General features: G+C 48.5%; 1 protein-coding gene across 1 annotated transcript; it reads right to left on the minus strand.

Moving 5' to 3' along the window:
• Positions 1-1,037: 1,037 nt before the first annotated feature.
• LOC149372671 (gonadotropin-releasing hormone II receptor-like) lies at positions 1,038-11,390 on the minus strand. Its single transcript, XM_089586821.1, has 4 exons — positions 10,995-11,390; positions 4,302-4,535; positions 3,119-3,460; positions 1,038-2,378 (listed from the first exon to the last, which is right to left on the minus strand). The coding sequence occupies exons 1-4, from the start codon at positions 11,310-11,312 to the stop codon at positions 1,941-1,943; spliced, it is 1,332 nt and encodes a 443-aa protein (XP_089442947.1). The 5' UTR covers positions 11,313-11,390; the 3' UTR covers positions 1,038-1,940.
• Between the last annotated feature and the right edge of the window lie 6,373 nt (positions 11,391-17,763).

Consider the following 17,763-nt stretch of genomic DNA (forward strand, 5'->3'; position numbering starts at 1 on the left):
ATTAATGGGCGCCCAGCAAGAAAACTTTCCAAAAGCGGCCGGACATTCCTCCCATTTCCAGTTTTTCCAAAAGTCGCACGAAAACAAACGGCCAAACGTTCTCCTTGGCGACATCCGTCCTCGAACAGCCCTCTGCAGTGGTCGCTGAGTTACAACACCCGAGACAAGCGAGCCATGCACCAAAAGTACAGAAGAAGACAAAACAAATAAAACTGCGTCGCTACCGTTCTCTCCCGTTCTTCTCCCTTACCCGCAATAAATCAACTTACATCAGACAAGCGCAAGTTAATTCCGTACCCTCCGACCTCTACAGCCATCACATACCCAAATACCCAGGCCACCCCAGCTGTCAGGTATGCGGCGCCTACTCTGACAGTAGGCGTATATCTTGGTTGTCCCCACGCGCAGCTCAGTCTCCCAAGGACTTCTACGCCAACTTCTCCGGCAACACGCCCCATGTTACTGGAGGAATGGGGCTGCACCGCGTGCTGAACTTTATTGAGCGCTGTAAGATGGCTTGGTGGCTCACATCATCCAAATGCTGGGCGATCATCATACCGCTTCGCCTAGATGCAGTTGCATGACTCTATCCTGGGATGCCTAAGGTTGTTTATTTTCACGCTATTTTCGTTCTTGGATGCTCTTGTCCACTCCAACCTTTTCATTTTTCTCCTACCTGTGGAAGAGCTCAGGGAACCGTCAAAAGCCTGACATGGTCTCAGTGGGAGGAAGCCACTCCAGGAGCGACTGCCTCCTACTCCTGATGCTGGACAAGCAGTCACACAATGAAGCACACTGGACAGATGATCAAGCTAATTAACGGTGCTTAACCACTTGAATATCGATGACAAGTAATAGGCAAGGCATAAAAGCCCATGCAGTGTTAATCGGCAACACTGTTAATCGGTCGCAGGGCTGCGTTTTAAAGAAAAGACTGCATTCATCTAATATCCATTTTTACAACTTGAAGAACTTTTTTGTTATTTTTGATGCTTCTCGAATTTTTATATTGCACGTTAGGAAAGATTCTTGGCAAAACAGTTACTTCCTTCTGACGTATGAATCAGCCGCTCTGAGGTCTTCCTAGAGAGGATATACTGTGGTTGCGCACAGAAGTTTAATACTACATATTTTAAACTGTATTCTTGCATCCTAATTTCGCGCTTGTAATCACGAAAAGGTTGTATCGGGTCGCTCATTTCATCATTCTTCCTTTTCACCATTTCATGAATCCTCTCAGCTTCGTGGACGATCGCTGTCGCATAGGAAAAAGATTTGTATCACTTTGACAGCAGAATAGGTTTGGTTCTGATTCTAAAGGCATTTCTGCTTGAATGCTTGAGCAGTTGCTTCTTCGACATAATGCTATGGTAGGCAAAAGATGCACAGAATTGAATGAACGAGAAGCTAAAAACAAAAAAAAAAGTTAAAACGTATGAGCATTACCCGTCGCATTACCCGTTAGGTTGTGGTGAAGTTCGTGGGCGCTGAGCACATCTCTTAAATGATTTTTTGGCACATATATTCAAGCAGAGAGCCTGTAACGACTGAGGAGAAACCACAAGCTCACGAAATGCATACTGGCGCATTAATCTCAGGTAAAATGCTGTCCCGGCGCTGCAAATGGTTCTCACCAACGTAGTAACGCCAGCTACGAGAAGTCACTACGTGCGCAGTTCTGAAGCTCTTTCTTGAGCAATCTGTGAATGGTATAATCAGGCACCGGCACTACACGTGTGCATCGAAGAAGTCTCAAACACTTGTCGCACTCTGCGCGCTACGGTAGCGTTCACTTTCACGGCTCGCAGTTATATAGCAGGGTTCTTTAGCTGCATTTCAGCCTTGGAGAAAGCGCACCCGGTACAGTACGTCCTTCTTTGAAGAATGTCTTGACTCGTGTGCACAGTCAGTAGCACATCATATGTCGGCATACAAGTGCGTCACACTTCGGAGGCGTCCACTGCGTTTCCGTTGATGGTGACCATAGGCAGCGCTGTGACGTCACCGCGCTGAAGGCTCGGCTGCCGCAGCAAGCGTCCCTTCCTCAGCCCGGGGCTGGCCAATGATCCCACATCCGGCGCGTAGGATGTGGTTGTGTGCCCTCCGGCGAGGCCCGCGCGGTGGCGCACGGTCGAGTCGCGGCTGCTGTAGCGACGTCGGCGGCGCACGCACAGGAGGATGTCGCAGATTCCGCGGCGTATCTGCACGTTGAACAGCCCATAGAAGACGGGGTTCACCGCGCTGTTGAGCAGCGCCATGGTCTCGGCGAATACGATGGCGGCGCGCGGCACCTTGATGCAGTAGTGGCTGTGGATGCGCACGTTGTGTACCGTGAAGTACGGGATCCAGCAGAGCATGAAGCTGGCTATGATGCATATCTGCAAATAAAAGAGTGAGAGGAACGGGGAGGTTGACTTAGGGACATGCGCGCTCACGTTCATTTCTTATGTTGCTGCGAAATCCAGATTTGGCTGCGCGTGGCAAAATTTTACTCAGAATTTATGAGACAAAATTTTGTATCTTGAAATCTATTTTGTTACACCTGTCCACTAAAAGGTACAATTAAGAACGTTTTCTGTAGCCTTCTTCGCCTTTTCATGAGGACCGGTACAGAAATATGACGAATCAGGTATTACCAATAGAACTGGCAGCCATATGGCTTAAGAAAACTTTTACTGCAGTTGTATCGCTACACGAGCACTAAAAAAAACACGCAAAGAAAGTCATTTTAGCGTTGTAAGAAAAGAATGGCAGCTGAAGTCTTATTATTTCTTCTTCGGTTGGAACAAAAGCGCTGCATTGGTCTAAAATATTATATTCATTTTCATCGAGCCGTACAATAATACTTGTGGACCGAATTGTGTGCACATGATCCTCAACCTCAACCTGCGTCATCTATAAGATATGAGCTATAAGTACAGGACGATTACATTCGGCTTGAAGTAGCTGCATTATTGAAGCCATCTCATAGTTCAAGCCTTCCGCCAAATTGTGCGGCTTCACACTAAAGCGATATTTCAGCACGGTCCCGCCTAGTCCGACTCCCGTAGTCCGAGCCCCGTAGTGTCGCCGTACCAACAAAGGCGTAGAATATGCACAGCGTTTCGCCGAGTCGTACCGTGAGCTTGAGTGTCTTCGCTCGGGCCCTAGGCAGCAGTGGGTGCCCCTGGGCGCAGCGACGAAGCGTCGGGGGTGACGCTTTCCCGTTGGACTTGCCGTTGGCGTGGCTGGTTTGGGAAGATGTGCTGGTGGTAACCAGGCAGCCAGCAACGTCCGATCCAGAAGCTTCCCAGACGGCGCGAAGAAGGCGCACGTAACAAGCCGAAATGAGCAAGCCCGGTACCACCAGAATGTACAATGTGAGCCAAGAAAAGTACAGCTGCCGTTGCCAGTGCCGAGTGTAACCCACACTTAGGCACTCAAAGTGCGGACGACCGGTCGTAGTCACTCCAGTTTGGACCTGCGCAGGGTTTTGTGCAACAAGAGAGAAAAAAAAAATTCAGGGGGCATTTTGACTGTCTAAAGTGCGTAGAGGCAAAAGCGTTTTCCGCACCACTTTGCCTATGTGACACTGGTGACGTCTCCACTGGATGACGTCACATATAATTGATGACGAAGTAATGACAAATTACTAATTAATGGCTAATTAATGATTAATCACTAAGCACTAATTGACTGCTAATTAATGGCGCTTAAGCTTCGCCTTAAGGAGTGGAACGCGACAGCGTGTTGCAGCACTGCCAGGGAGTCCACGAAACGCCACCATCCGTTCGGCGCGATGCCTTGCCCTTTGAACGCAACGCTTTTTGAGGAAAGGAAATGGCGCTGTAATTCTCAGTCACCTCGGTGGACACCTTAACCGCACCGTATAGGAAGGGAGGAAGTGGCCGTGAAAGAGGAAAGAGAGGCCGTAATGAAGGAACTGAAAATTGTATTTGAGGAAAGGAAATTACGCAGTAACTGTCTCACATATCTCGGTGGACACCCGTCAAAACGCGGACATATCTGTCGACACGGCTGCCGACACGGACGCAGACACGGCTGCCGACATGGATTGCTAAGGACAGCATGAGGAATTAAGGGCTTTCGCCTTAAAAACACGCTTTGAGACATGCATGCTCCACAGCCTTTACACTGTTGCAGTTTGGTGCCCTTTGGTCCTCACGTAAGCTGAAATTCCGCGAAAAAAATTTTCAGTAATATACGTTTAACCTTGGCTACATTTAACCTAAACGGACCGTTAAGTAGCCAGCATTTGTTAGTGACTGTTCCTGAGCCCACTGTCGTCAAAGCGAGCGTACCTGCACAAAGATGAAGAGCTGCGGCACAGCAAGGAAGAAGGCCAGGGCCCAAGAAGCGGCCACCATCGCCCTAGCACGGCGCAGGCCCGAGCGCGACTCAAGGGGACGACAGATGGCAGCGTACCGGTCGTAGCTCATCGAGGCCAGTATGAAGGTGGTGGAGGCGAGCGTTACCATCTGCACATACACCACAGCCTTGCACGCTACGCCGCCCAGAACCCAGCCGCCGGAGACCTGCGAAGCGCAGACCCGTGGACATGTAGTTACTGCGCGTGATACCTGAAGGGGATGCGCTATGAAGGCCCCCCAGGAAGCGAGCCGACCATATGTAGCAGTGAAATAATACTCGTACTGAGCACAACACACGAAGGAACTAGTGCTTCAGCATTGGTTGCCCTAAAGAGTAAACACACGGAATTTTATTTATTTATTTGAAAATACTGCAGCCCCATTCTAGAGGCCATAGCAGGAGTGGGGACCTAAGATGTGGAACAATTCCGCGCATACAAGGGTACATTACAAGCATTACAAATATAAGCGCTGAAAACAACAACATACAATGCTACGACTCAATTGCCGACGCAAAATCAGAGATAGATAATGTTACCATGCACAGAATTCCAAATCTTCACAGTGCGCGGAAAAAAGCTGTATTTGAAAACGTTAGTGCGGGGAAACAAAGGTTGGATATTAAGATCGTAATGGCTCCTGGTTGCAGATGGTTTTGAAAACGAGATATGCTTACAAGTGTTTTTCAGCTGTGTTTCGAGATATCCTCTGAGAGCTCAAAACGCACTATAGTCGGATACAGTTCAAGAACAAAGCAGATTTTGCCCTTCAAAGGAACCACTCCCAGCCAATGGCGTCGGCCGTATCGGATGACCCTGCTAGCGTGACAACGCAGGGAGTGGCAGATGAAAGTGGACAGTCCCCCCTTCCATGGTCGGGAATAGTGCCCTTTCTGCATTGACACGCCGCTCCCTTCATTTTCACGCCAGCGGCGTCCTGACAATCGGCCGACGGGATTGGCTGTAAGGGGGGTCCTTCCCAAGTTGCTGCGTTGTTACACTCTAAACAGGAAGGAGTAAAAAGGGTGTAAAGTTGTCCTCTATGCGCACACCCTTTTATAAAAGAGGGGGCACAGGAGGACAACTTTACTCCCTTTTTACTCCCATATAGGTGTATTATTGTTTAGAGAGTACTTACTGATGTGACGCGCCGCCTATTTAAAAAAGGGGAGTTCTTCGGTGCGAAGAAATAGGTTACAAATTTTTTTTTTTGCAAAAAAAGTAAATACTTATCTCTAAAATCGGCCAAAACAAAACAAGAATTAACAGAGCACCATTTATTATGTTATGGACATTCGCCATCGTATTGATCCCAGATGGAATCAGCAAACTGCCATGAGCAAGTCAATAAAATGAAATGAAATGAAATATGGAATAATGCTTTACTCATTAATAAAGATATCGACTCTCAATTCGTTAGGAAACGAAAAACTAAAGTCCGCAAACCAAACATGCCATAGAATTCTAGTTGTTCTTAGCACTTTTCGGAACGGCAACCGGAAATGAAACATTTGCTAAACTCTGTTTGCACAAAGACCGCTGTACCGAAGGAATGCTTTGGAGCAAGCACTGCGACAGTTCGCAACACTCGAACAGGGACAAGGTACTGCAGGCTAGAACATTAAAAAAAATAAGGAAAGCAGAAAGCCATAACTCATACTTCCTTCGAGCGCATGGCTTATGAGATTGCTTTTGAAGTCTCATACGAGGCCGTTGTCAAAGGAAGCACTGACGCTCGTGTTAGCAGCTTTGTTGTTATTTCATGCCTCCTCAGTTTCCCGGAAAGGCTGCTTGTTTACAGACGTAGTATTGCACCTGGTGTAAAGGGAACGCACATTTCTGTTGCATTTCTGTTGCACTTCAAAACGACGCATTTGAGTCGGAAGCGGGACTCCGAGGAGAAAAACTTTGCGTGTTCTCGCGGGCTTTGTGAACACCTGAGGGCAATTGAGAAAAATATACGCGTGGCTTTTCGAGAATGTGGCAGGATACTATTGTCCCCTAAGTAAACGCTGTCGATGGGTCTCGTCTTTATTGATTTTAACTTGCTTGAAGAACTGTGCAAACAAAAAGTTTAGGGTACTATTGAATTTGCAGAATTTAAAAAGAAAACAATAAGTGATTTCTGCGCCAAGCGAAGCATGCCCGCTAAGATAAGAGGCAACGTGGTGAAGAGCAAGGTTGGAAGACAAACATGCGTGCTACGCAGCGTAAATATTTTGCGGAAGGCGTACAGTTTTGTAGCCGAGTTAGAGTAAACCTGTGGACTCACTGGCAAAACTACTGGCTGCAGACGCCAAAAGCTTTAATACCTTAATTCAAGTATGGTTTCAGTGAACTTAAAATAAGCTGTGTTCTAAGTTTCTAGCGAGTGTACAAAGTTTCGAAATAAGATTCCTGTGCCCCTTTTCTCTACTTCTTGCTTCTTTCTGATAGACAAGCTGGACTGCTACAACGGTGACCATTCTGCATTACAATACAACTGTCCCTCGGCAGTAACCCTTTTGAATCAAGAGCATCCGTCACAGTCAGTGACGTCAGAAGTGGCTTGCTACTGCGAAGCAAAGGAAGACGAGGTATGCTCTGAGAAGCAATGAACATGGGCGCTCAGTTTCCAACAGATTCTTATTGCGAATGGTTTAAAAACATGTGTCGGCAATCCGAGGTCCACATGTACCAAAGACACGTGTGCAAACATTCCCTATCCCCAGTAGACGACGACAGAATGACTGAAGCACGTCCGAATCCGCCCATTCCTTCTAATTGTATAATGTCTCTATTGAGCAAACAAGGGAAGGGGAATGAGGGGCTCGTTATAAATATGACAGAAGCCAACAGCCACAGAAACCAAGGGGCACAGGGGATTTTTTTTTTAACTAATTTATTTATTTTGAGTGTTGATCAATTTAGAATATTACTGAATATGTTATCGCTTAAAGCTAATTGATTAGAAAAGCAGAGGAAAAAACAACCATGTGCCGCCGGTGGGATCCGAACCCACGACCTCCGAATTACGCGTCCGGTGCTCTACCTCTGAGCTACGGCGACGGCTGTCAAACCTTCTGCTTTCGGGGGTATTTATGTTTACAAGTAACCTAACCTTGAGAGTGTTCATCAGCGCCACCCACGTTCATAAGCGGCGGACGTAGAACGTCCTGAGTAACCGCAGGTGTGACGTAGAACGTCATCGAACGGAGAGGGTGGAAGCTGCGTGAGAACCCTCTTATGCTGCCTATGGCATCAAGGCTGCCAGAACCGAGACCGTCGCTAAGCAATTAAGCAAACAAGGGAAGGGGAATGAGGGGCTCGTTATAAATATGACAGAAGCCAACAGCCACAGAAACCAAGGGGCACAGGGGATTTTTTTTAACTAATTTATTTATTTTGAGTGTTGATCAATTTAGAATATTACTGAATATGTTATCGCTTAAAGCTAATTGATTAGAAAAGCAGAGGAAAAAACAACCATGTGCCGCCGGTGGGATCCGAACCCACGACCTCCGAATTACGCGTCCGGTGCTCTACCTCTGAGCTACGGCGACGGCTGTCAAACCTTCTGCTTTCGGGGGTATTTATGTTTACAAGTAACCTAACCTTGAGAGTGTTCATCAGCGCCACCCACGTTCATAAGCGGCGGACGTAGAACGTCCTGAGTAACCGCAGGTGTGACGTAGAACGTCATCGAACGGAGAGGGTGGAAGCTGCGTGAGAACCCTCTTATGCTTCCTATGGCATCAAGGCTGCCAGAACCGAGGCCGTCGCTAAGCAATTAAGCAAAGAAGGGAAGGGGAATGAGGGGCTCGTTATAAATATGACAGAAGCCAACAGCCACAGAAACCAAGGGGCACAGGGGATTTTTTTTAACTAATTTATTTATTTTGAGTGTTGATCAATTTAGAATATTACTGAATATGTTATCGCTTAAAGCTAATTGATTAGAAAAGCAGAGGAAAAAACAACCATGTGCCGCCGGTGGGATCCGAACCCACGACCTCCGAATTACGCGTCCGGTGCTCTACCTCTGAGCTACGGCGACGGCTGTCAAACCTTCTGCTTTCGGGGGTATTTATGTTTACAAGTAACCTAACCTTGAGAGTGTTCATCAGCGCCACCCACGTTCATAAGCGGCGGACGTAGAACGTCCTGAGTAACCGCAGGTGTGACGTAGAACGTCATCGAACGGAGAGGGTGGAAGCTGCGTGAGAACCCTCTTATGCTTCCTATGGCATCAAGGCTGCCAGAACCGAGGCCGTCGCTAAGCAATTAAGCAAACAAGGGAAGGGGAATGAGGGGCTCGTTATAAATATGACAGAAGCCAACAGCCACAGAAACCAAGGGGCACAGGGGATTTTTTTTAACTAATTTATTTATTTTGAGTGCTGACCAATTTGGAATATTACTGAATATGTTATCGCTTAAAGCTAATTGTTTAGAAAAGCAGAGGAAAAAACAACCATGTGCCGCCGGTGGGATCCGAACCCACGACCTCCGAATTACGCGTCCGGTGCTCTACCTCTGAGCTACGGCGACGGCGGTCAAACCTTCTGCTTTCGGGGGTATTTATGTTTACAAGTAACTTAACCTTGAGAGTGTTCATCAGCGCCACCCACGTTCATAAGCGGCGGACGTAGAACGTCCTGAGTAACCGCAGGTGTGACGTAGAACGTCATCGAACGGAGAGGGTGGAAGCTGCGTGAGAACCCTCTTATGCTTCCTATGGCATCAAGGCTGCCAGAACCGAGGCCGTCGCTAAGCAATTAAGCAAACAAGGGAAGGGGAATGAGGGGCTCGTTATAAATATGACAGAAGCCAACAGCCACAGAAACCAAGGGGCACAGGGGATTTTTTTTAAACTAATTTATTTATTTTGAGTGTTGATCAATTTAGAACATTACTGAATATGTTATCGCTTAAAGCTAATTGATTAGAAAAGCAGAGGAAAAAACAACCATGTGCCGCCGGTGGGATCCGAACCCACGACCTCCGAATTACGCGTCCGGTGCTCTACCTCTGAGCTACGGCGACGGCTGTCAAACCTTCTGCTTTCGGGGCTATTTATGTTTACAAGTAACCTAACCTTGAGAGTGTTCATCAGCGCCACCCACGTTCATAAGCGGCGGACGTAGAACGTCCTGAGTAACCGCAGGTGTGACGTAAACGTCATCGAACGGAGAGGGTGGAAGCTGCGTGAGAACCCTCTTATGCTTCCTATGGCATCAAGGCTGCCAGAACCGAGGCCGTCGCTAAGCAATTAAGCAAACAAGGGAAGGGGAATAGAGCACCGGACGCGTAATTCGGAGGTCGTGGGTTCGGATCCCACCGGCGGCACATGGTTGTTTTTTCCTCTGCTTTTCTAATCAATTAGCTTTAAGCGATAACATATTCAGTAATATTCTAAATTGATCAACACTCAAAATAAATAAATTAGTTAAAAAAAAATCCCCTGTGCCCCTTGGTTTCTGTGGCTGTTGGCTTCTGTCATATTTATAACGAGCCCCTCATCCCCTTCCCTTGTTTGCTTAATTGCTTAGCGACGGCCTCGGTTCTGGCAGCCTTGATGCCATAGGAAGCATAAGAGGGTTCTCACGCAGCTTCCACCCTCTCCGTTCGATGACGTTCTACGTCACACCTGCGGTTACTCAGGACGTTCTACGTCCGCCGCTTTTGAACGTGGGTGGCGCTGATGAACACTCTCAAGGTTAGGTTACTTGTAAACATAAATACCCCCGAAAGCAGAAGGTTTGGCAGCCGTCGCCGTAGCTCAGAGGTAGAGCACCGGACGCGTAATTCGGAGGTCGTGGGTTCGGATCCCACCGGCGGCACATGGTTGTTTTTTCCTCTGCTTTTCTAATCAATTAGCTTTAAGCGATAACATATTCAGTAATATTCTAAATTGATCAACACTCAAAATAAATAAATTAGTTAAAAAAAAATCCCCTGTGCCCCTTGGTTTCTGTGGCTGTTGGCTTCTGTCACAATGTCTCTATTGGTACTTTGCGACTTTTCTTAGCAATGACAGTGGTGTCTATGATCTGTGTACATTCTTATGTTAACCAATGCAAAACATCAAAGCCATGCTTTGCTTTCCATTCAGGAACATTTTTTACACCGCTTTCATCTTCATTTAGCAAAATGTTAACGCGTGCGACTGGAGCATGCAAACAATGAAAAGGACGAATTTGATGGACCGGGCCAGATACCATGCATTGTCTCGCCTGTGGCCGCAGCGTGGACTTTCTTGGTATTTTCGTCGTCAGAAAAATGAACGACAGTCTACAGCGAGAAAATGTTGAATCAAAACGACTGTCAAAATTCAGGCCTGATTGTGCCGTTAGACGCCGATTGTGCTGTCGGAAAAGGAGCACGGCATTGTACGCATGCGCTGTTGATAGTCGTGCGGCTCAGCAGCCCTATACGTTTGCGAGCCAATCGCAGTAACGATCAGCTGGCCCTTCAGTGCCCGTGTTCGTATCGTTCCTGAGTCCCTCGTATCATAATACGCTGTAGTCACTAGTTATTCCGTACCCAGGAGCCTAGTTCACTACCGTGATTTACCAGTGGCCCTGCCCTGGCTCTACCTTGGCCCTACTTTGAATTCACTCAGTCGCAGGGCGTGCTCGCTTACCTCAAACAGCATCTCCGATGACTGGGTAAATAGGCCGACCGCCAGGTCCCCGATAGCCAGGTGTAGAATGAAGAGGTTGACTCGCGATGCACGCTTGGCAGCCCGGGGTCGTGCCAGCACCGCTACGATGGACGCATTGCCCACAATCGTGAAGAGCATGATAATCGAGAGGGCGGTGACGCGTTGTACGAGAGGAGCATCCCACACCACGGCGTCCGGGAACACTACCGCGGCGGAGCCGTTCGTCCAGCTCGCTACCGTTCCTGGCAGAGGTACGCCGCCGAGGCCACGCTCGCTGCAGCTTCTGCCGCCGCTCATGCTGCCCGCCGGTGGTGAGTGCAGAGTTACGCCACTGCACCGTCACTATGGGCTGGCTCCACCATGACGCAATGCGTGCCGAGAGACATTCGTGTGCCTGGAAGGAAGAACACACAACAGTCATATATGAAGCAGGGAAATAGGCTTCGTTTGTTGTTACTGAGTTCCTTCTGAAAAAAAAAAAAATGTTGAGTCCGAAGTTTTCCAAACATGACTGCGAAGGCTGTACGAGGCGTGAGGCACGGGCTGCGTGCGCAGGTGTTGTCACGTGACCGCGCGGGTGAGGGTTTGTCCCGGATGTGCATGGCCTAACAGCGATGCCAACGTCGACGCGAAACAATGGAGCAAAGCTGCAGGTAGGGCAGTAACGAAGACTTTATTTTGTTAATTAATTTCATTACACGTTCGAACACCTATCATGGCATTACGTCAAGTCTTCAGTCTTAAATTTGACCAATATACATGGCCTCTACATCGCATCCTGGGTTAGTTCGAAACCGAGTGACACTTTGTGCTGCTCCTCTTTAGATCAACATTGACCATAAAGGCAATGGTGTGAACCGAGCAACGCACTAATGAAAATTGTGTGGATATTTTTAATTCGTAGTTTGTTTTGGCAGTACTATAGTTTTTACTAATTTAAATAACGCAGGAGTAAGTCAAGGCGTAATATTTCATAAGTTAGGAAGATTGACACACGAATGTACTTTTCTGCAGTACAACACGCTTCTATAGTCGGACAGAAATCAAGGGCGAACCGGTGAATGCCCATCAGAGCAGGCCCTCAGGCCAGTGGCGTCAACCGAATGTCATGACGTCGCGATAAATCCGGTTAGTCAGTGGTTAATTCCCCTACCCCTGCCTGCCTTTGCGATGCCACACAAGCAAGTGAAAGGGGATTAACCAAAACGTCATGGCAATCAGTCTCTCTTCAGGGGCATTCGCCTTACCGTTCTTGGTTGCGTTCTCCTATTAGATATGTTGTGATGTAAATAGGAGGCTGGACGAGCTGTACTACTGCACACGTAAATTAGCTCTAAAACCACCAGTGCGTGTGATACTAACCCTGTTGTAAGCAGATGTTCGAATATTAAAAGGATGAAAGATATGAGTGGGCTGGCTAGTCATTTAGAGAAATAAAGATAACAAAGTGCGAAATGAGAGTAGTCTTTTCAGATGCGACAATAAATATTAAAGCTTGAGCGGCTAGGGAGCAGAAAGTTTATTTCGCTAAGAGCAAAGCAACATACGTAATCGGGTTATTGACCTTCAAGCTCGAAATGAGGCCCTTTGTGTCGTCAGATGGTCTGTAGCGTACGCGGCCCCGGAAAAACTGATAATGCTGTCGTGATGCAAAACATTTTTTTCTTCTTTTGGCGTCCCTGACGCAGCGATACATAAACTTTTTGAGGTCCACTCAGATTTTACACAATGCTGAAGCTGCAGTTGCAGTTAAGAGCAGCATTAAGTGGAACTTGAGCCAGTTAAGGTCTTCCGCAAAGGGCAGAAAGGCGTTAGTTAATTAATATCTGCTGGTTGACGAAGAATAGGATCAAGTCTGAGAACTAGCTATGCGCTACCCAAAGCTATTTGGTCATACCAATGCCCAAACTGACCATTAGGTTCACGTATTCAAATTAAATCAAGATATCACATCAGGTGACGTTCACTTAAAAAGGGGTGAGTAAATAAAGTTCTCTGCGTTTCTCAGCCCATTTATACGATGTAAAATTAATTTTTGCACAGTTTTTCTCACTCCTCCCCAAACTTCGGACTAGCCCGCTCACAGCCGACGCCTCTGTAAACTATACTGGACAGAAAACCTGCAGACGGTGGCCATATTTTTAATTGATGTTTTTTAACCGTACGATTAAAGGAGCATTTTGCTATCGCGCAGACGGGCTTGACACAGCGCTCTAGCAGTATTATTAAATGACGGCTGTCTTTTAAAGATGACTACGTATATAAACAGCTTACTGCCTGGTGCTCCTAAAGTAGGACGCGGGTAAAACTCTCGACGATGAGCCCCTTCCTGTGATATGCAGTGATGATGGATGGCATGGAGAGTATAACTAGGGACGTTGATTTATGAAGAACGCGGCGCCTAGGAGGGAAGTGCCCTTTTTGATCTCGGATAAGATGTTCACATATGTACCTGTTTCTCTCGCGCATACCGTCAAATGTGATCCACGCTAACCTTCATCAATCATTCGTGTTACGCCTCGCAGGTAATGGCTAATCTCTCGACAGAAAACGCGAAATGTGTGTTCTTGATTGCGTTGATGTTATCAGAGTAAACTCAGCTTCTAGATTGGCTTCTGTTAACATCACTTTGTCTTGAGTGGTTAACTGCCTCGACTTCAACACTGAGCATGTAATTGTAATCGGACTCCGCAATCACGAATTACGGCTCCTCTTTCTTTCTTTCTTTCTTTCTTTCTTTCTTTCTTTCTTTCTTTCTTTCTTTCTTTCTTTCTTTCTTTCTTTCTTTCTTTCTTTCTTTCTTTCTTTCTTTCTTTCTTTCTTTCTTTCTTTCTTTCTTTCTTTCTTTCTTTCTTTCTTTCTTTCTTTCTTGTTTTGTTTCCTTCTTCCTTTCTTTCTTTCTTGTTTTGTTTCCTTCTTTCCTTCTTTCTTTCTTTCTTTCTTACTTTCTTTCTTTCTCTCTTTCTTTCTTTCACTGCCTCCTTTCTCACTTTCGCCACGGCGTGTTTCAGGTGTACGTGGAGATGTGAGATGGATACTGTGGCATTTCCTTTCCTCAAAAACCATTTTAAAATTTCATTAACCATCAACGCTATCGTGATATATATACCAGCTAAGGCGGAGCTTGTCTCCTCCAGTTATCTCTCCTTGCAGGTTTTTGCGCTATTAAAGCCTCTGAGTTCCCAATCCCGTCACGACCGTTATAGCTAGGCAGCGTGAGCTCTATATTTCATAGTTTTATTTGGTCATCGTGTTGCACCGATATCACGCACTGATTTCAAGAAGGATGGACGAAAAACAATGGTTAAGTTTTATGTGCCGCCATTCACGATTACGCTGCGCAGTTGAAGCACTTTCCATAACTTTATATTCACATTTACTATGAGGCAAAACGCTAGCGCTCTGAAAGCATATATAATTGACAACAAAATGTCCAAGTGTAGTTGTACGCTGCAAAGGCTATGCATGGACAGAAGAAAAGTACGGAAAAAAAAGTCTTAGGCATCGTAGCGAATTCCAAAACTTCTATATCGTCCGAAAGGCGATCTTTAGGAATGCGAAACATGGCCTTCATAGCCTGGCGAAAAAGTTTTGCAAAGACTTATGATGACGCCCTTTTGTGCACCCGGCATTCCACTCTTTGTCCAGAAAGATTCTGAAAGGATTGAGGGAACTGATGGCGGTCGTACGCGTTAGGGTAGAAGCGCCGGGCAAAAATAAAATCCCCTGAAGGACAATTGTTCCTTTTTGCCGTCTCCAAGAAGAGGGCGCAAAGACTACTGCAACGCAAAAGATGCGAATTCGGCAGTTGTTTTTTCCTCTTTTGTTGGAGAAACATCAAAATTCTAGCTCTGACAAATGGGTCTTCCCAGTTTATCATTTCTTTGCGTTCGGAAACGAAATGTTTAATATTAATGCATATTCTCACAAACTAACAGCCAGAGAAGGGCGTAGAATCCCTTTGTTGTTGAAATCAGCTCTTGGGTGCCCGTGAATATCTTGGCCACTGGAATGCGAGATTATATTGATACAGCTCAGAAGTGGACGAAGAAGAAGTGCTTCGCCATCTCGCGCTCAGAAGTGGACGAAGAAGAAGTGCTTCGCCATCTCGCTTGTGACGAGGAAGAAGTGGTTCGTCTTCTTGCTGGTGACCGCTCGGCAGACTGGAGCAGTTCTTGTGTCTCTGTGTGCTGTGTAATATTCGTGACAAATCTGGTGGAGGTGCGGGGTACGCTTCCAGACCCGCGTAGGCTACCGACCAATACGGATCTCACCCCAGTTCACCAGCGCCGCGGCCGCCGCCTCCGTGGAGCGTCCCCTGAATTTGGACTCCTTCCGGCTGTAGCCAGGGCGACGCAACCCCGGCCTTCGGAGGCACCAGCTGCCATGGCAACTGAGACCACGCTCCCGGCGCACATCCTCTGTCATCAGCCACGAACACCCCTGTCGTTTCATGGCGACGTGTTCGAGGACGCCGAGGATTGGCTCGAGATATTCGAACGGGTTGCCCGTTACAACGGCTGGAGTGACAACCGTAAGCTCCACAATGTCTATTTTGCACTTGAAGAGTCGGCTCGGACATGGTTCGAAAATCATGAAGCTTCGTTTACGTCCTGGGAAGCTTTCTGCCGCAATCTTAAAGCCACTTTTCCGAATGCAGACCGTCGAGAGCGAGCAGAAGCTGCGTTACACTCGCGCAACCAGCGCCACAACGAGAGTGTACGCATGTACTACGAGGACATGACTCGCCTTTTTAAGCGCGCGGATCCCAACATGACAGAAGACAAGAAGCTTCGCCACCTCATGCGGGGTGTCAAGCAAGAGCTCTTCGCAGGACTCGTGCGCAGCCCACCAAGCACTGTGGCAGAGTTCCTCACCGAGGCGGCAACTATGGAGAAGACTCTGGAACAGCGAGCCCGCCAGTACAATCGCGACGTCAACACCTTCGGGCCTGATCCCATCTCCATGCCTCCCGGTATCGACGCGGCCTTTCTACGCGAGCTGGTCCGATCCGTCGTCAGAGAGGAACTGCAGGCCTTCCGTACGCCGTCCGAGACGCCATCTTTCACGCCACTGAGCGAAGTCATCCGGGACGAGGTGCGCCTGGCAGCACAACAGCACCAGATTTCCGAGGTTCCTCGCCAGCCTGATGCAAGGCCCACGTATGCGTCCGTCCTGCGCCAGACCCCTGGGTACGACGTCACTGCCGCGACTCCAGCAGTGCTCTCGTCGAGCTCCCCTCGTGGTGACGCTCCGCCAGCCTATCAGCGGCCGCGAAAGAGTGAAGTGTGGCGTGCCCCGGATCGTCGGCCCCTCTGCTATCACTGGGGCGAGGCGGGTCACCTCTACAGGGCGTGCCCATACCGCCGCGTGGGCCTGCGTGGTTTCGCGCCGGACGACCCGTGCCCTCAGAACGGGGAACGACCGCAGGAGATAGCATTCCATCTGTCGTCGCGCCAGAACCACATCACGTCAGGCCACCAGGAGGCTCGATCACCGTCGCCGCGACGCTACCGTTCTCCAAGCCCCCGTCAAGCCGCAGGCTACTCCGGACGCCGTTCTCCCAGTCCACGCCGGGAAAACTGATTCTAGCGGCCTCTGGAGGCAAGGCCGCTGATGCCGGGACTTGTGAAGATCCTCCTGCGCCACTACCACGCGACGATGTTTCTCCGGGAGCGAGTAGCGACAGCATCCGACGCGCTACCTCCGATTTGTGCGTCAAAATTGACGGAATCGACGTGACCGCTTTGCTGGATACTGGTGCCGACTATTCTGTCATGTGCCTGGCCCTTGCCGTACAACTGAAGAAAGTATTGACGGGGTGGTCGGGGCCTAGCATTTGCACTGCTGGGGGTCACCTGATTATCCCTGCCGGCAGGTGCACAGCTCGTGTCGATATCCGTGGTTTTGTGTACGTCGGCGAGTTTGTAGTCCTCCGTGAGTGTTCGAGGGACTTGATCCTCGGTCTTGACTTTCTCCACACGAACGGTGCTGTCAGTGACCTCCACGAATCACGGGTCACGTTCTCGACGAAACGGGCCGTGGCACGCACTGACACAGACGATTCACGCTTCACTGCTCTGCGACTTGTTGACGACGACGTAATGGTGCCACCCCGGTCCAGTGTGCTCGTTCTCGTGAGGAATGATTTATTCCACGACTACGAAGGTGTCGCTGATAGCCACGTACCCCTGCTGCTCGAGAAGGGAGTAGCCATCGCTCGCGGGCTCGTCCAACTACAAGACGGTTGTGCTAGTGTGCTCCTTACAAATTTTGCCAACGAGTTGCAGCACCTCGCCAAGGGCACGGCTGTCGCCTTCCTGCATGACTTCCCTGTGGTGCCTCAAGTGTGCGCCCTGGAGACAAGCCCTGAAGACCAGGCCCCACCGTGCCCTGTCCTTCCGTCCGTCAGAATCAATCCCGATTTGGCGCCTGAGCAGACGGCTCTTCTCTCGGCGCTTCTAACCGACTTCGCGGGTTGTTTTGCCACAAGCTCCAGGGTCGGTCGTACGCCTGTCGCAAAGCATCGCATTATCACCGACGAGACTACACCACCCGTATGCCAGCGCCCATACCGCGTTTCTTCGACGGAACGCGAAGCCATTAAAAGGCAAGTGGACGAAATGCTCGCCGACAATGTCATTCAACCGTCGACAAGTCCATGGGCGTCACCGGTAGTCCTCGTGAAAAAGAAAGACAACACCCTGAGATTTTGTGTCGATTACCGCAAACTGAACAACGTGACGAA

The sequence above is a fragment of the Amblyomma mixtum genome, chromosome 1 (assembly GCF_055824585.1).
Source record: "Amblyomma mixtum isolate Tamu chromosome 1, ASM5582458v1, whole genome shotgun sequence".
NCBI classification, from domain to species: domain Eukaryota; kingdom Metazoa; phylum Arthropoda; class Arachnida; order Ixodida; family Ixodidae; genus Amblyomma; species Amblyomma mixtum.

What these genes read in the sequence shown, in the direction of transcription:
- LOC149372671 (XM_089586821.1), bottom strand. Translation starts at nt 11,312, where the DNA reads ATGAGCGGCGGCAGAAGCTGCAGCGAGCGTGGCCTCGGCGGCGTACCT. An exon ending in AGCTCTTCATCTTTGTGCAG is followed by an intron (nt 3,461 to 4,301) that starts GTACGCTCGCTT and finishes AACCCTGCGCAG; the next exon opens with GTCCAAACTGGAGTGACTAC. An exon ending in CGAAGACACTCAAGCTCACG is followed by an intron (nt 2,379 to 3,118) that starts GTACGACTCGGC and finishes TTTTATTTGCAG; the next exon opens with ATATGCATCATAGCCAGCTT.